The sequence below is a fragment of the Aegilops tauschii genome, chromosome 1, assembly GCF_002575655.3.
Source record: "Aegilops tauschii subsp. strangulata cultivar AL8/78 chromosome 1, Aet v6.0, whole genome shotgun sequence".
NCBI lineage: Eukaryota > Viridiplantae > Streptophyta > Magnoliopsida > Poales > Poaceae > Aegilops > Aegilops tauschii.
Window position 1 is genome coordinate 413,804,903 of NC_053035.3, and position 15,965 is coordinate 413,820,867.

Here is a 15,965-nt window from a genome sequence, read left to right on the forward strand (position 1 = left end):
AATGTTGGAAGCGAGAGATGTTGAGGATGATGAAATTGGTAATACTAATGGTGATGATGTGATGAAGGAACATGAGTTTGAAACTTGATCCCTATAGTTTGCTAATATTGCAAAGAAGGTCACCCCCCTACATGGATGATGGATTTGAGGATGTTTATCTCCCCCATGTAATATATACTGTGATGGGTTGTCATGTAGTTTCTTACTTCTATTTGTTGTGGAACATGGTTGGCGACACTTTTCGTTTAAGCCTTTTTTTGATTATTATTTTTTGTCTTTGCACCTGGATGCTTTTTTGCTTGTTTTGTTCCGTTATCTTTTGATAATGGAACCCGATCCATAAATACACACATTCACTTATATATTATGCATTGTGCTACTGATATATCATATAAAATGGCCCGCTCAAATCGCTAATAAAGACACTTGTGCCAAAGACAATAAGAATACAATAGAAATGAGGGGTATTTATTGGGGCACTTCCTCGTCCTGTACAAGGTGTGCCATACTCGAAGGCTTTAGTCAGACGGAGGCGCCTCTACCAACTTAGGTGCATGGATCTGGGGTGGGTGTCCTTCTACACCGGTATAGTCCACCGAGATCAATGATTCAAACGCACGGCCTGGAAAGAAAACTGAAGTGTTAAGCCAGAACATCGGTGGTACTTAACAACATCCAAGAACCTAAATGAATCTACTCCCATATGCTTACTTTGTGCCAGAGAAGGGAGCTCAGTCGAACTTGGACTGGGAGCCAGGTCCTTATGGTTCACTGCGGCATGATTATAGAATAAGTTTAAGTACCGACCCTTGTGAGGTTAGTAAAAATATATGATGGAACAATTGTTATTCATACAAAGAAATGATACGTAGAAAACAAAATACCTGATTGAAAGCTTCCGTGGCGTATACCAAATGCAGGTAAGGAACATAGAGAGACCACAAGGAAAATGAAAACAAGGTGGCAAAATCGGCTCTTCATTTTTCTTCTTGAAGCACCGTGTGTGTGTGCGCGTGTGATGGACAATGATACAATATAAGCAGTATATATACACGCGGAAGGCATGCATATTGTTTGAAGTATCGTAGGGTGAAATCTTCCAGGATTTGGTTCTAATAAAAAGAAATCTTTCAGGATTTATTTTTGTAAGGTTAATGATTCTTTGTTGTTATGTTCATTTTCGAGGATTCCTAACTCGACCCACTGTATTTAAAAGCATACAAGGAGCAAGATTTGGTTTTTCAAATTTGTAGTCCATCCCACTACCATCAATACAAGATATGTTGGAACGATTTGAAGACCAACGAATTCGCGTAAAGATTTGTTGTTTCCCAAATCTGTCATACTTAATTGTGCATGGTTCGTTCTAATGAGGTATAATGGTAAGATATTTAGGCTCATTTATGGAGGATAATGTTTATTAACAACATAGATAGTGTTTGGTCATGGAAGACGCTATTTTGCAACTTAAGCGTTGTATACTACCCAATCGATAGAAAACCGCGATGCCTACGTCTCGCTTACTGCGAGATGTACCCTTATCTCACCTCTAGCGCTCCGCTAACTAGCCAACCCAATACTGTAGCATCCTGGAGTGCTTGTGGGAAGCTTATATGGACTGGTTCACACGGTTTCAGAAGCTTCAGTGAGTCTAATTTTAGTATATTTTTCAATCGGTTTTCTTTTTGTTTATTTTTTGTTCTTTTATTTTTTTTCCTTACATTTTTTAAATACATGTTGTGTTCTTTTACATGTTGTACATTTTTCGTACACACACTAATCTCTACTAGTCTCTACTAGTTAAAAAGAACGTAAGGTTCCCATTTCACCTTTCTTTCCACCACCCATTCGTCCAACCTTCCTTGTATGATAATCAATCAACTAAATTTCTTACCTTCTTAACCAATTTCACTTTAATTTATTTGCCAAATTTCTGATGAAAATATAAGGTAATTCACGGGCAAAATTTGATGAACATTTATTTACACAATCACACTATTACGAACAGGTAAATCGCAAGCTAATGTGTTAGAATATTTATATCCGTTCCAACGCACGGGCATTGTTCTAGTCACTTTTTAATTACACATTGAACATTTGTCAGATACATGTTAATGTTTTCTTGAATTGAATACATGTTGAGCATTTTGTCAAATATGCATTATAAATTTTTATATAGGTTCAGTGCTTTTTCGTATATTCGTTGAACATTTTCCAAAATTCACCTTGAACATTTTTTAAAACACATGTTGAAACTTTTTCATAAATATCACGCTTTTTCTAAAATGTGCAATTTTTTTAAATGTTCAACATTTCCCAAATGCTATTGAACAAAACTAATACACTTGCATATTTTTTATACACATTCACTTTTTAATTACACATTGAACATTTGTCAGATACATGTTAATGTTTTCTTGAATTGAATACATGTTGAGCATTTTGTCAAATATGCATTATAATTTTTTATATAGGTTCAATGCTTTTTCGTATATTCGTTGAACATTTTCCAAAATTCACCTTGAACATTTTTTTGGACACACGTTGAAACTTTTTCGTAAATGCCACGCTTTTTTTAAAATGTGCAATTTTTTTAAAATGTTCAACATTTCCCAAATGCTATTGAACAAAATTAATACACTTGCATATTTTTTATACACATTTCAAATATATATTTTTCAAGTGCCAGATTTTTTAAAATGTGATGAATATTTTCGTTGAATGATATGATTCTTTCTACAAATTATGTGATCTGTTCTTTTTACATTACATGAACATTTTAATGCGCATGAAATTTTTGAAAATTAATTAAGGTAATTTCTAAAATATATATTTAGAATATTGAAAATATAATTGAAAAAATATAAAATATGAACGAAAAAAGGGAACGAAATTGTTTTTTGAGGAAAGGAACAAAAGAATTTTTTTTTTGTGGGAAGGAACGAAAGAAATGAATGAAGCAAACTAACCACTCCAGAGTGTGCGGGCCCATTTAGAACGGCCCCTTGAGGTGCTGCTAGGTTTGTAATGGGCTGGCTTATTAACTTCCATTTCCGGTTTGTGGATACTTTCGGAAGATTTTTTTTCTTGCGTTGTTACTCGTTTCTTATATGTTTCTCTTACATCTGAGTCATGACTCATGAGACTACAAAACCCAAATGTGGCGACCTGGGGGAAGTGAAAGAGTGTGTTTCCCCTAAAATAATAAGTTTCTATTTTTTTCTTTAAATTTATTTTTCAAAATTAATGAAAGTTTCATAATTCTGAATTTTTTTGGACTTTAGAAATTTTAAAATTAACACATATTTTCCCAAAATATTGAAGTTTATAAAAAAATTCTTGATTTTTATAAAACTCCCTGAACTCTTTTTAATAATCATGAAGGTTTTTCAAAATGTATAAACCCCTTAAAATTTGTAAAAAATAATTGAATTCGTGATTTTTCAAAATTTCGTGAATATATATGAAAATCCCTGAACATTTTTTAAATGCCAGCGAACATTTTGGATTTCACCAATTTATTGAAAGGTAAAAAAAGGTCCATTTTTTCCCCTGAGTCAGCAGTACCAGAGTGAGTGAAAAAAAGTATGCACAGGAACGAGCCGAGTATATGAAAAAAGTGAATGAGAGGAGCGAGGCGAGCGAGCGGCAGATATCATGGGCCGGTCGATTACTCAAAATAATGCTAAGAAGGAGGTATGAATTTCATACCAAAGAAAATTGTCGCTGTTAGCACGAAATGAGAGCACCCTTTGTTCTGTACATGACCATCTTATAGTTAGTATTCTGGCGAGTCATAATGAGCCCAACATTGCTGCTCTTGTTGACCCAACTGAGCGTGTTTGGAAATCGAATATACAATATAACAGTTACTAATATAACGCTCCGCGCGTTGTTGTGGAATTCTATAACAATTAAATTATCAAAAATAAAATTAGTATATACGAGAATAATACCAGAACCATTTAGCCTAGAGGTGAATGGTGGGTATATGCATTTTATATTTCCTTGTGACGTCCAGGTTCAATTATTTGTTGTTGAAAACATTAAAAAAATGGAGGGTGTGCTTGTGGTGGAAAGTGAAAAATGAAATGGTTGCACGCATGCTTGATGATGGAAAAACTGTCCCAGTTGTTCCTGAATAGCTGGATTTCCGCTTGGTTGGTGAATGTCTTGCTAGAAGATATAATTTTTTGGGATTGAGATTTAGTATCTTTTAGGTGTTTACGAAACTTATCTAGAAGGCTTGCATGTAGTGAAAAGCTCAAAGAAAAGTTGATTGGTTGCATGCTCCTGATGATGTTGATGTCTTGCATTTGCGTTTAAATGAGATCACTTACTTCGATATATAGGATATGATAGGGTAATGTTTGAATTTGTTGCACAAAATTTACACATTGATGATGAAAAACGATATGAATTATGGCCATCATACATATTTTTTCATCGAGAACTAAGGAACTCAGGATCAATATTTGAGGACCATGACCATCTCTTCTTTCAGTGCAACTTCAGCAAACGTGTTTGCAAGTTTTTGCAAATTGCTTGAGTGGGGCCCAATATGTCAATGTATCAAATGGCTTGGGCTGCAAGGCATTGGTCATCCATTCTTCACTGAGGTGGTCTTCACGACATCATGGAATATCTGGATCTTGAGGAATGCTTTTTTTTTTCAGGAATGAAAGGCCATCTTTTGTGGCTTGGCGCCCCAGCTGCATGATGACTCTGTTTTACCATAGAATTAAGTGTAAATGCAAGGATAGATTATTAACTTGGATTTCTTCCTTGCCATCGGTAGGTTCCTTGGTACATAGGTTTTCTTCCCCTTCTTTATTTTTTATCCCATGTTCGTACATACGTACACTTCTTGTACTCCGTTTGATTTTTAGTACTTGATTGTGGGTTTGTTGCCTTGCAGTATACAGTCAAAAAAGTATATAATGCATACATATACTATCTTCAATCTCCATTATAGAATTTAGGATTGGTAAATATAAGTTTGCTTGACCAATCTGTCATTTTGTGGCCATGGCTGGTTTCAAATAAGTTTTCTCTAGACAGGAAATATTCTCCATTGCTGGTGGCAAATCTTTTGCCTTGTTTCAAATAAATAAATAATGCCAATCGTTCTTACTGGCATATGGGCCCACATACACCAGGCACTGAAAGCTCCGGCGGGTGGTTGCGCAGCTTTCGGCCATTGGAATTCAACGCGGATCATTGGCCGGCGCTTAGCTAGCTACTACTGGCTGGAGCGAGCGCTAGCTGGTCGACCGAGGAAGTCCGATTCTGCTAGACTGCTTGCTACGTGGAAAGGAACGGGGCACCGGCCTCTTTGACACGCAGTTGGTTCAGATTTCAGATTCTACAACGGAGAATTTCAGCTAACTTTGAGAAAGGCCTTTGGTGCTGCATAAGTCGGAGAGAACGTAGACAGTGAAATTGGCCTACTGTGACTTCTTCTATAGAAGTAGGAGTAATACACAACTTCAAAAAAAAAGTAGGAGTAATACACTTTCATCCCTCTTTTAATTAATCTTTACAAAATGCATGGTTTTATTGCAGTAAAAATGAACAAAACCATACACCTCAAGAAGGATTTCCATGCACATAGACCTTCATATATATCAAAGAGAAAGTTTCCAAAAAGGAAACGAAAAAAAGGAGAGAGAAGGGGGCGCACAGGAGCTGTTCTGCTCTCAGGCCCAAACAATGTCGGAAACTGGAAGAAAAGGGAGCGCAAATTGAAGGATGCAACCCAGTTTCAGTGGCGCTACGAGGACCAGCTCCTGAGGAGCCCCGGCCTCCCGAGCATCTGGTCCAGCGCGAGCACGACGGCCATGGCCAGCGACACGTCCATGCCCGCCGGCCGCACCACCATCCGGAACACGTCCGTGCCCACCGCCTCCTTGGGCTGCACCTCCACCACCGCTCGCCGCTGCTCGTCGTACACCGCGCAGCACCGCCGCGCGTACGACCCCTCCACCTCGTACCGCGCGCCGCCCGCGGCGCCCCCGCACGCCGCCACGTGCGCCGTGGACTTGCCGCCGCCGCGCATGTACTGCGGCGTGCGCTTCACCGCGTAGAGCGGCGGCGCGCGCGTCTCCTCGCCGGGGAAGACCAGCCACTGGTCGCCCATGAGGCTGATGGCCTTCTTGCGGCGGACGGTGAGCACGGGGCGCCCCGCGGCGTCCATGAGCACCACCTCGGCGCGGGAGTCGGACGCGTAGATGTCCACGCGGTACACCAGGTTGCCGCTGGCGTCGAACACCGTGAACCCCCGGCAGTTGAAGAGCAGCGACTTGCGCCACACCGTCAGTGTCACCGGCTCATCGTCGCGGGCCGCCGCCGCGGCCGCCATCCCCAGAGACGGCACGGCCAAGTTCGGGTGCACCTTCGCCATGGCCACACTAAAGACTAGACTAGACCGGTGGATCAAGAAACCTAGAGATAGATAGATCGAGGAGCAGGGAGAGGAGAGGTGACCCAAGAGCTGCTGCTGGTTGGTTTACTAAGGGATCGGTGGAGACGAAGAATAGATCAATGGAGCTTGTCTGATTTGGTCACGGTGGTATCAGGAGTATATATACAGGGGTGGTGGACAGGAATGCCCCTCGGATAATTAGGTTGGGTGGGCAGGGTGATGTGGCTCATGGCGCTCACGTGTATGGGGGCAGGGGATGACATTAACAACTCGCTGGATACTTGATAGTGCCATGCCACTTCGGTGTAATCAAAGATTAGTGAGTCACTTGTGACTTTTCGCATCCTCAAATCAGAGGGCCACACTTTGGTATAAGCAACACTTAATTGGTGGGTTACACATATGACTTTCTGCAGACCCAATTTTTTTTTGACAATTTTCTGCAGACCCAAATTAATGTGGGATGAGTTAGTGGGTCACTCATGACTTTTCACAGTCTCGAGTGCGGTAGTACGTTTTTTTCTCTTCTTCGGAAAAAATCTGGTGCGCGACCTTCCGCGGTTAGATTTGGAATGGTCGCACCGGACTCGTAGGTAAGTGGTGCTGAAATTATGTTTGTTTTCTTGTGTTTTTTCTAGTCATTATAGGTAGTGTGTGCCAATTCGCAATAAGTTGTTGCAATTGCGAGAAAGTTAAAGGAAGTGGCAGAGAAGCGATGACGGAGACAAAGGAGGAGTGGTGCCGGCTAGGGGGGTGGAGATTGTGCTATGACGAAGGAGAAGATAGAGATGCGACCAATGAGGTGTCACACCATAGGGCTATAGGGCGAATGGTCACGCCTTCGATCCACCTAACAGTTTTTTAGCATGTTTGCGAGAAAACGAAAATTTGCCATGTGAATAGAACAACAACAAATCTTGTACTATGTTTCAACCCTCTTTTCGGAAAAAATAAATCTTGTACCGTGTTTGAAAAAAATGACTTTGGACAAAAGCTAACTTGCCAAAAAAATAGGCTTTGGACGAAGGACTATGTATGCTTCGGTGGCCTAATTAGTTACACTCAGACCAGCGCCAGCATTCCCACTGCTAATAGATGTGACCTTGCTAAGAGCTGAATTTCAAGAACATGGGCTAGCTGGCTATATCTTTAGTTGGATCCCAGCTTGGAAAGTTTGCCATGTGGATCATCCAGCCAATCATTGTAGACGCTGTATGGGGGCGTTCCTACACAAAAGCATGCTCCGTGAGTCCAATCTATCGCAACAAGTGGTTAAATTCCTTAGGCCGAAAGAGCTTGAGCACTAATGATATAACATCAAGAATGGATCGATGCATTTCTCCACCACCGTCCCGTCCAAAAAGTAGGCTTTGAAAACAAGCAAAGCTCTCCTCCGATACGTGTTTGGCCACCACTTGGCCTCGTTTAGAATTTAATTACGCAACTCACGCACAACATTTTCTGAAACAACAAAAGTTGCTGAGAATATGTACGATTTTGGTCTCCACCGATAAAATGCGTACGATTTTCAGTAGATACTTATATGATGATTCCCCACCCGGTGCTTGTCCGCACAAATGGTTGCCTATAACATCCACTACCCTCACGAAAAATCAATTACGTCCAAGTGTTTCCGGGGACGAATCCACTTTAAATTTGATACCCATGTATACTTTACCTGGATTTGATCTCAGCCATGAACAGTGTGGCGTGGTGTACGTTATTTAACACGTTCGACACCATTTGAAAACAAGCAAAGCTCTGCCCTGATACGTGTTCGGCCACCGTTTGGCCTCGTTTAGAATTTAATCACGCAACACTTGACATTTCTTGGAACAGCAAAAGCTGCTGAGAATATGTACGATTTTAGTCTTTATCCGAAAGAATACGTACGATTTGATCTCCGCCATCGGCACAGTGTGGTGCACAGTGTTTAACACGTTTGACACGGATCCCCGGCGGTCCGCAACGCTCCAAAAGAATCCGCGGAGAAGAAGACGGTCACGACGGGGCGAGCACAGCGGCTAGCTCGAGCGTACAAGTCGGAGCGCGCGCGCGTCGCCGTCAGCCCCGGCCGCGCCAGCACAAAGACTCGCCGGCGTCTAGCTCCGGCCCCGCGTCTGTCCTTCGAATCTACCGGGTCAAAAATCTCGTAAAGAAACAGGTGGAAACCGGGGCCGGCCCCCGACGCGTGGCGCGGAGGGGCGGCTCGGGTGGGCGCGCGGCGTCAGCGGTCGGCTGGAGATTACATTACGGCCGCACAACGAGCATTGTTAATGGCGGCCGAGGAATGACTCCCTTTCGGTCGTCGGTCGATGCGGACGAGAGATCTTTTGCTCGCATGCGATGCGAGCGAGATGGCGATTTGGCGATTTGGCGCTGGTGAGAGTGAGACGCGATTATATTAGGCGGAAGATATGGTCAGTCGGGTGGTTAGGCTGCGTCCGACCTGGCCATCTGCTAGCCAAGTGATCGCGTGTTCGTATCTTTTTCTCTGCGGGAGCTTGGGTTAGAAATTATCGGATGCTTAGGTGGTACGGGGGTGCATTGGCCGGTGATCGTATCAGTATCTCTGCACGGGGTGTGGCTAGGAGCTGGCAGAAATGTTTGTTTAGAGGAAATTATGTGATCCTTAGGTGATGCTGGGATTAATCAGCATGTGATCATATCTTTATCTCTGCAGGGGCTGCGATTAGGAGCTGGCAAAAATGTCGGTTTACAAGAAAATATAGTATCATTAGGTGACACGGGGATTAGATAAGGTGTTTTTTGTGTGTGGCTCCGAGTCACTTGTGTTTATGTTGTGTGGCTCCGAGTCACTTGGAGCACGAAATTTTCAAAAATAAAAACTACTTTCTCCATCCCAAAATAAGTGTCTCAATTTTATACTAACTTACTAGAAAGTTGTTCTAAAGTTGAGACACTTATTTTAGGACGGAAAGATATATGTGAGAGTTGTAGAAAAGAAAAGCAAAGCGCACACACACCTGTGCATCTAGATGTGATCTACATAGTCGTAATTTTTATCAATATATACTCTAATTTATGTGTGCATTTATAGTAGTGAATATACAGTTATTATCACCCGCAAATAAAAGAGAATATACACTTGTTACAAATTCATATATTTATCTCTTTTTTTGTCCTATAAACACATTTCTACGAAACTTTACTACTATGCATTGAGAATGTATATGTATTTTAGGGGGAGGGAGGCTTATGATTTTCTTTTCTTTTTTGTAAGGCCTCCAAGTGACCTGAGTTCCTTTTATGTTTTCCAGGTTAACCAATGCTATCTTGTGCCAGGTATCTCAAAATAGAACATGGTCTGGAGTGTAATTGAACTTTTCTAACTGTTTCTATCAATTTATAAGAATATTACTGATATTTGATCACAAAGAATCATTATGTTTTCTTATGAAAAATATTTGATAATTATCTATATTCATTCCAAAACATTCTTACAAAACATAACGTAAAAGTCTTGAAAACATCACATGTTTTGAAACCAAATGAAATGAAGAGTGCAGTAGCTTGGTGCTCGAGCTATTTGTGTTGTAGAAAAAGTAAATTTAGAGTATTTGGTGAAGACCTAAACTAAATTTGGTCTAGAAAATATGCTGGTTTACGCTAACCGAAAATACTTCACTTCTAAATAGACGGTCACTTGAAAAAATACTTGAATTCGTTAAAAAGATACAATGAATATGTTTCTTTTCACCCGATGCAGAGGCCGTGGGTCATCCACCTTTTCGAAGGAAAAAAATGATTCTTCTATGATTCCCACAAAAAAAATCTCTTCTATGATGGGTTAGAATAAGATGGCGTCGATGTGGATCCCATTCATTCCAGATCCGTGAAGGTCCCCATAGCACCACTCAAGTACTCAACCTTACAAGCAAAAAAAAATCATTGAATTGATATTGTCCAGAATAATAGTTCTCAATCGGTATCGTTTCTCAAGAATTGCAACACAAAATTTTTCAAATCGATTCCTTTCAACGAATAACACACGGATTCGTAGACGCAACCAACTGATTGGCCAATGATATCTTGTGCTAGATCCGCCCCAAAATAGACCATGTTCGGGAAATGTGTGACAGAACATTTCTAACTCTAACTATTAATTTATAAAATGATATCTATTTATAAAATCATTACTGATGTTTTGATCAGGAAGAGTACTATCATTATGTTTCCTTAATCAAAAATATATTTCATAATTATCTATGTTTATTTCAACACACTCTTATAAGACATAATGTAGAAGTGTTGAAAGCACGACATGTTTTAGAACAGAATGAGTAGAACGGTAGCGTAGGGTTCAAGGCATTTATGTTGAAGAAAAGGTAAATTTGGAGTTCTCGACGAAGTTCTAAATTAGGTCTAAAAAATATGGCGGTTCACGCTACTTCACTTCTAAATAAACGGACACTTAAATAAAACTTGAACTCATTAAAACATACATTGTATTGTGAATAATACTTCACTTTAGTTTCTCTTGGGCAGAATTCATCTATGACCCCTCGCAAAAAGAAAAAAGAATTCATCTATGTTGCGTTAGAATATTATATGACGTTGATGTACATCTCATTTATATTCCAGATCCGTGACGACATCCACATAGCACCAGTCAAATTTATGCCTGATAGCATAGCTCCACTCAGCCTTACACCATACAAATCCGTTGGATCAATATTGTCCAGAATAATAGCTCTTGCTACTGTTGCTGGAGAACTGCAACACAAATTTGTCCGATCCGTTCCTTTCAACGAATAGTATACATGGATTCGTAGACGCAACCGGCCGATGTGTACACGCACGGAAGCACGAGCGGCGAGAACTATATCCACGTACGGGTACGTAGAAATGTGGAATACGCCTACGCCTAGCTGCCACGCATGGGCCCTCGAGACGTACACGTACGAACGCCACGGAGAGTTTAGGCACGTACGTACCGATTAGGAAACCCCATCCGTACACGTTTAGCGTGACTAAGCAGGCGCCGGCGATGACGGGCCGAACAGTATCGGCAGAGGGCAGAGGTTAGGGGCGGCTACGTAGGACAAGCAACCGTGACGGGGCATGCACGTAGTAGTACGAGTAGATCTTTCTAACCACCGGCTAAAGAATGCTTTGCGTTGCTATCGTGTGGCTAATACTATATGTAAAGGCATATGGTTGGTGGCCTGGTTCGTGACTCGATCGAAGTCTCCAACGGACAGAACATTTTTGGGTTTCATCCGACGTAGATCCTTGATCGAACCAGTAGGTCTGGTACATGATCTACTTGTTAGAGGAAAGGCAATGAGATCCAACTAGTTTCAAGTACTTATTTGAAACAACTTTTTATTTTATTTTTCCAGGTACAATCTGAAAGAACTTTACATGCTGTATATCAATTATCAATTTGTTCTTGTGAATGCCATAAAAGAAATATTTTGTTTCTGCTAAATGTAGTGCATGATTCGTTTCCCTTTTTTCTGGAAATACACAGTACATGTCCATTCTATCAAATCTCAGGTTTGATTACAAAAATAGGCTATTTTTGTTTAATATAGTAAGCTACATAATGCAATCTTTGAATAATCATGCATGCATCTTCATAGCGAATATTTTGATATTTTATGCTTCCCAGTAGTCCAAGATATCGATAAAAATGGACAGAGATGGCTAAGCTAGGTGGCAATTAAGGTCTAAACAAAGGAAAATGATGCAACAAATGGAGCTTAGGTATTGGCCATGATATTGATCAGTTGAAGTTTATTGCAGGGGGAGCTGTCAGTCAATAGATCGTGGGCCACGTCCACATTGGGATCCCTTAAACAAACTCAGCTTCCACCGCTATTTCTAGAGCATTCTCCTCACTTGGCCTCAGAGGTGGTTGAGCATGAGATATTTGTTTAGAGGGTGCTTGGATCCAAGGGACTTATTTTAGTCTGACTAAAAATAGTCTTTTTAAGAGGCTAAAGTTCCAAGCATCCCTGACTAAAGAGGGGCTAAAACTAGTCTTGAGACTAAATTTTTTTAGTCAGGGGTACCCCTATTAAAATGTGGATTAGTCCTCTCTCTCCTCATTTAACTCCTCTCTTTTAACACATGCGAGTTCTGGATTGGAGGGTTTGGAGGATAATAAATGCGCATTAACTTGATTTTAGTCTCTTTAGTATTTGGATCCAAGCATGGGGTGAGGCTAGCAAGTTTTAGTCCCACTATTTTTAGTCACGAGACTAAAACGTATCCAAGCACCCTCTTAGTCTTTGTTCCTGCTGCTACCGCCTCATTAGCTTCGATTAATTCATTCCGATAAAGATGGAAACGAGTTGACCTGCTGCATCTTTTCTCTGTTGATGCATTTAACTACCACCCCTTGTTCTTATCTTAAACTCTGCATTCGGGGACGCACGTATGCTTGGGCATTGTTTGAAACTTTGAATAGTGGTCTATATGTAGCTAGTACGTCAGCTAACTTTGTTGGAAGAATGGCAGGGAGCAGCACGGTCCATTCTTATGCACCGGAGAGAGTATCTGATCCGAGCTTGCACTTGTTATATTATTTTCTTCCCATCCGCAGTGGCTGCAAGATTCATACCAGTGGACGAGCAGGCTCTGCCGACGGCGCAGTTGATCCAATCAGCGTGAACAGTGGGTAAAGCACACCCTCCTCCCCCCCTGGTCACAGCTCCCCCCGGCATTATCCATGGCCCATTCATTCACGCCCATCTCCTGTTCCTTCTCATACCTCGCCGGGACTGGGAGGAGCATCGGCCAAGCGTTCCAGCCACTGACGAGCCATGCGATGCATATGAAATGCGTCGGATCAGATGGGCGGCAGCGCAAGTAGCTAGGCCGTTTCCTGTTAGCGCATGATTACATCGAACGGTGGGACACCGGCGCCCATAGTGCCAGTGGAAATGATTCTGCCCATTATATTCGGATCGACCTACTGCTACTATTAGATGATTTGAAGAGTCCGGGGAAAACTGTGCTGCATCTGGTACCCTGTCTGCCTGTCTAGAATTGCCAAAAAACAGAGGGTGTGGAACTGTGGATGGATTCAGGCAGCTTTGTGACTGTTTTTCCTGTTACTTGCTTGGTATAATTCTCCCGGATGACCTTTTTTTGTTAAAAGGGAAAGGAAAAATTATGACAGAACATGATGCTCAAGTGTATAAACAGTCAGAAAGCATTTATGCTCAATCATAGCTTCGGAACCGGGTAATTCTCCCGGATGACTTTTTTTTCATCCCTCTGTTTCGTCATAAAAAATGGAAAAAAAAAAATGACTTCAGATGATATACGGCAGAGCGTAGTTTTAAATAGTTGTAACTTTTCTGGACAATTATAGCCAACTATTTTAAAATTTTGCTGCACAGTGTAGAAATAGTCAGAAAGCTAGTATATGATGTCAGTGCTTTGTTGAGTGCAAGTGATTACACTACTCTCGGTGCGTGAAGTCAAATGCTTCAGAAGGTTATCCCCACTAGTGCCTCCTTTTTAGGTAGATAAACTTTAGAAGAAAAGTTTCAGAGTTCTAATGGACACCTTTTTGTCAATAGTTTTGCTATTTCTCGGGTGACTCGGCTATTTCGAAATCACCGCTAGGAAACATCCAATCCGAACACGAGGCTTGATTAGTCGAGATAAAGATATCTTGATCAGACGTCTATCAATGTTTGTCTGTCTTCGACGACAGATAGATCCCATCAGCTGTTTCACTGTTTCCGTTATTACAACGAAAAATCAGGAAGATGCTGCGTAGTGCAGAAACAGTCAGAAAGGAGAGATTTACAGTCGATCACAGCTACTAGTGCTGAGCTGATGTTAGTGCTTTTGGCGAGTGCAAATGATTACACTCACTCCTTTTTCACCTTGCTGCATCGAATCAAATGCTCTAGCCTCTAGGGAAGTAGCACTACTTTGCTCCTCTGAAGATGGAAACTTGAGGAGAAAAGTTTCAGGGTGCCACGCAGGATGGTAGGACTCTGTTCTTTCTCGGATCCATTTTGCCATTTTCTGTTCCTGAGATCTCGCTGCACGATACGTGCGCCTTTCTGATCCGTCGAGGTGTGTGCACACTGCACACGCTCAGTGACGGTTCTCCTTTCTGGCACAGTTAACAGGGAAATGAGGCGACCGGTCACCGATGGATAGGAAGGTCGTCAGATGGAAACAGGTCGCCATTGTCCATACATGTAGGCCATCTTGTCCAAAAAGATTCTGGGTGAGTGGAAGCAGTTCTATCCTTACTAACCTTGAGAGAGACGCTCGCGGTTTTGTGAGTGGATCACACCTTTCCGGGCCGGTGAGGCGGTGAGTCGCCACCTCCGCGCGCACCATACATCCGTCGAGCATCTCCCTTCGGCTAGTCACAGCCTCACAGGTAGATTTAAAACAAGATGTTTCTACCAGCCTAGTACTCAGCACCCCGATCCGGCCAGACACCTGCAGACACGATCGAACTGCTTGTTACACTGACCGCATGCCTCGAGGAGATAATTCAGAAATGTTCAGAAAAACTTCGTCAAGACAGCAATGTTTTCTAAGCAGGTCTTTTCACTTGTTCATATACAGTAGGAAAAGGCACGCTCGTCTGTTGCAAGATTAGAGCTTAACACAACCATCATGGCTGTGTGTGTCCACGCCGGAGCCTGCTCGGCTCTCCAACGACCGACCCTGAACTGAAGACAGAACAGGGCAGCGTGTTCCCCCCAGGAGCCCGGCGTCACCATCGGCCCGTCTATTGTACTCTCGTGGCTGGGCCATGCACGAGTGCAAAGTCGGAACGGAGGAGACCATCGCACAGCTCATCACATTGCGTTGTCCCTCGCCTCGCCGGCCTTCTCCCACCAGCTGGCTCCCCGGCCAGTGCGTCGTTTTCGCCGGGCAATGCCAGTGCAGGCGCGCGCGCATGGGGTAGCTCTTGTCACCGGTGAACACGCGATGCTAGCCACGATGAATGTCACAGTGGAAGACCGACTGTGGGAACGTGTTCCGCTTCTGCCAACCCTTGGCGCTTGGCAGGGGACAAAAACCACCGGAGAATATGGACGGGGAGCACGGGCGCTGGCTTGTTGGCTGGCGGCGCTCTCCATGCCGCGAAACGACTGGACATGCAATGTGGATGCTGGCGGGGGCGGAGAAGAAAGAGGAGGGCGTGATGCTGGTAAAGGGCACGGCCGGGTTGAGTGATCCAATAAAGGGGTCGGATTCGAGCCGCGCCGGTCGCCGGATAAGCGGATGGATCATGGCCATGGGTAGGTGGATAGAACCAGAAGCAGCGCATGCAAACGCGACGCGTATGGATGGATGCATCCCATTATCCCATTGGCTTTTGATGGATGCCCAGCTCGACGTCGATACGGCGCGCGTAGGTGGTGTAGACCCGGGAGAACCAGGTCGCTGGTGACGTAGGTGGGGGTTCATTCATCATTCGGTTCGTGCCGATCGAAGAGACAGAGTTAGAGCATCTCCAGCCGTTGGCCCCCCAGGCGGCGATTTTACGTGTCCCTGAGCGAGCCGGCGCTAAAATTGACGCGGG

The 15,965-nt window shown here is 42.8% G+C and overlaps 1 protein-coding gene and 1 long non-coding RNA gene across 2 annotated transcripts; both read right to left on the reverse strand.

Annotated features, from left to right (window-relative positions):
- Positions 1 to 357: 357 nt before the first annotated feature.
- LOC120968278 (uncharacterized) lies at positions 358 to 1,006 on the reverse strand. Its single transcript, XR_005762643.2, has 3 exons — positions 885 to 1,006; positions 712 to 771; positions 358 to 622 (listed from the first exon to the last, which is right to left on the reverse strand). It is a non-coding gene; the product is annotated as an uncharacterized lncRNA (long non-coding RNA).
- Positions 1,007 to 5,501: 4,495 nt separating this feature from the next.
- LOC109773280 (protein LURP-one-related 8) lies at positions 5,502 to 6,565 on the reverse strand. The gene has a single exon (XM_020331972.4). It carries the CDS (start codon positions 6,401 to 6,403, stop codon positions 5,774 to 5,776), a length of 630 nt encoding a protein of 209 aa, XP_020187561.1. The 5' UTR covers positions 6,404 to 6,565; the 3' UTR covers positions 5,502 to 5,773.
- Between the last annotated feature and the right edge of the window lie 9,400 nt (positions 6,566 to 15,965).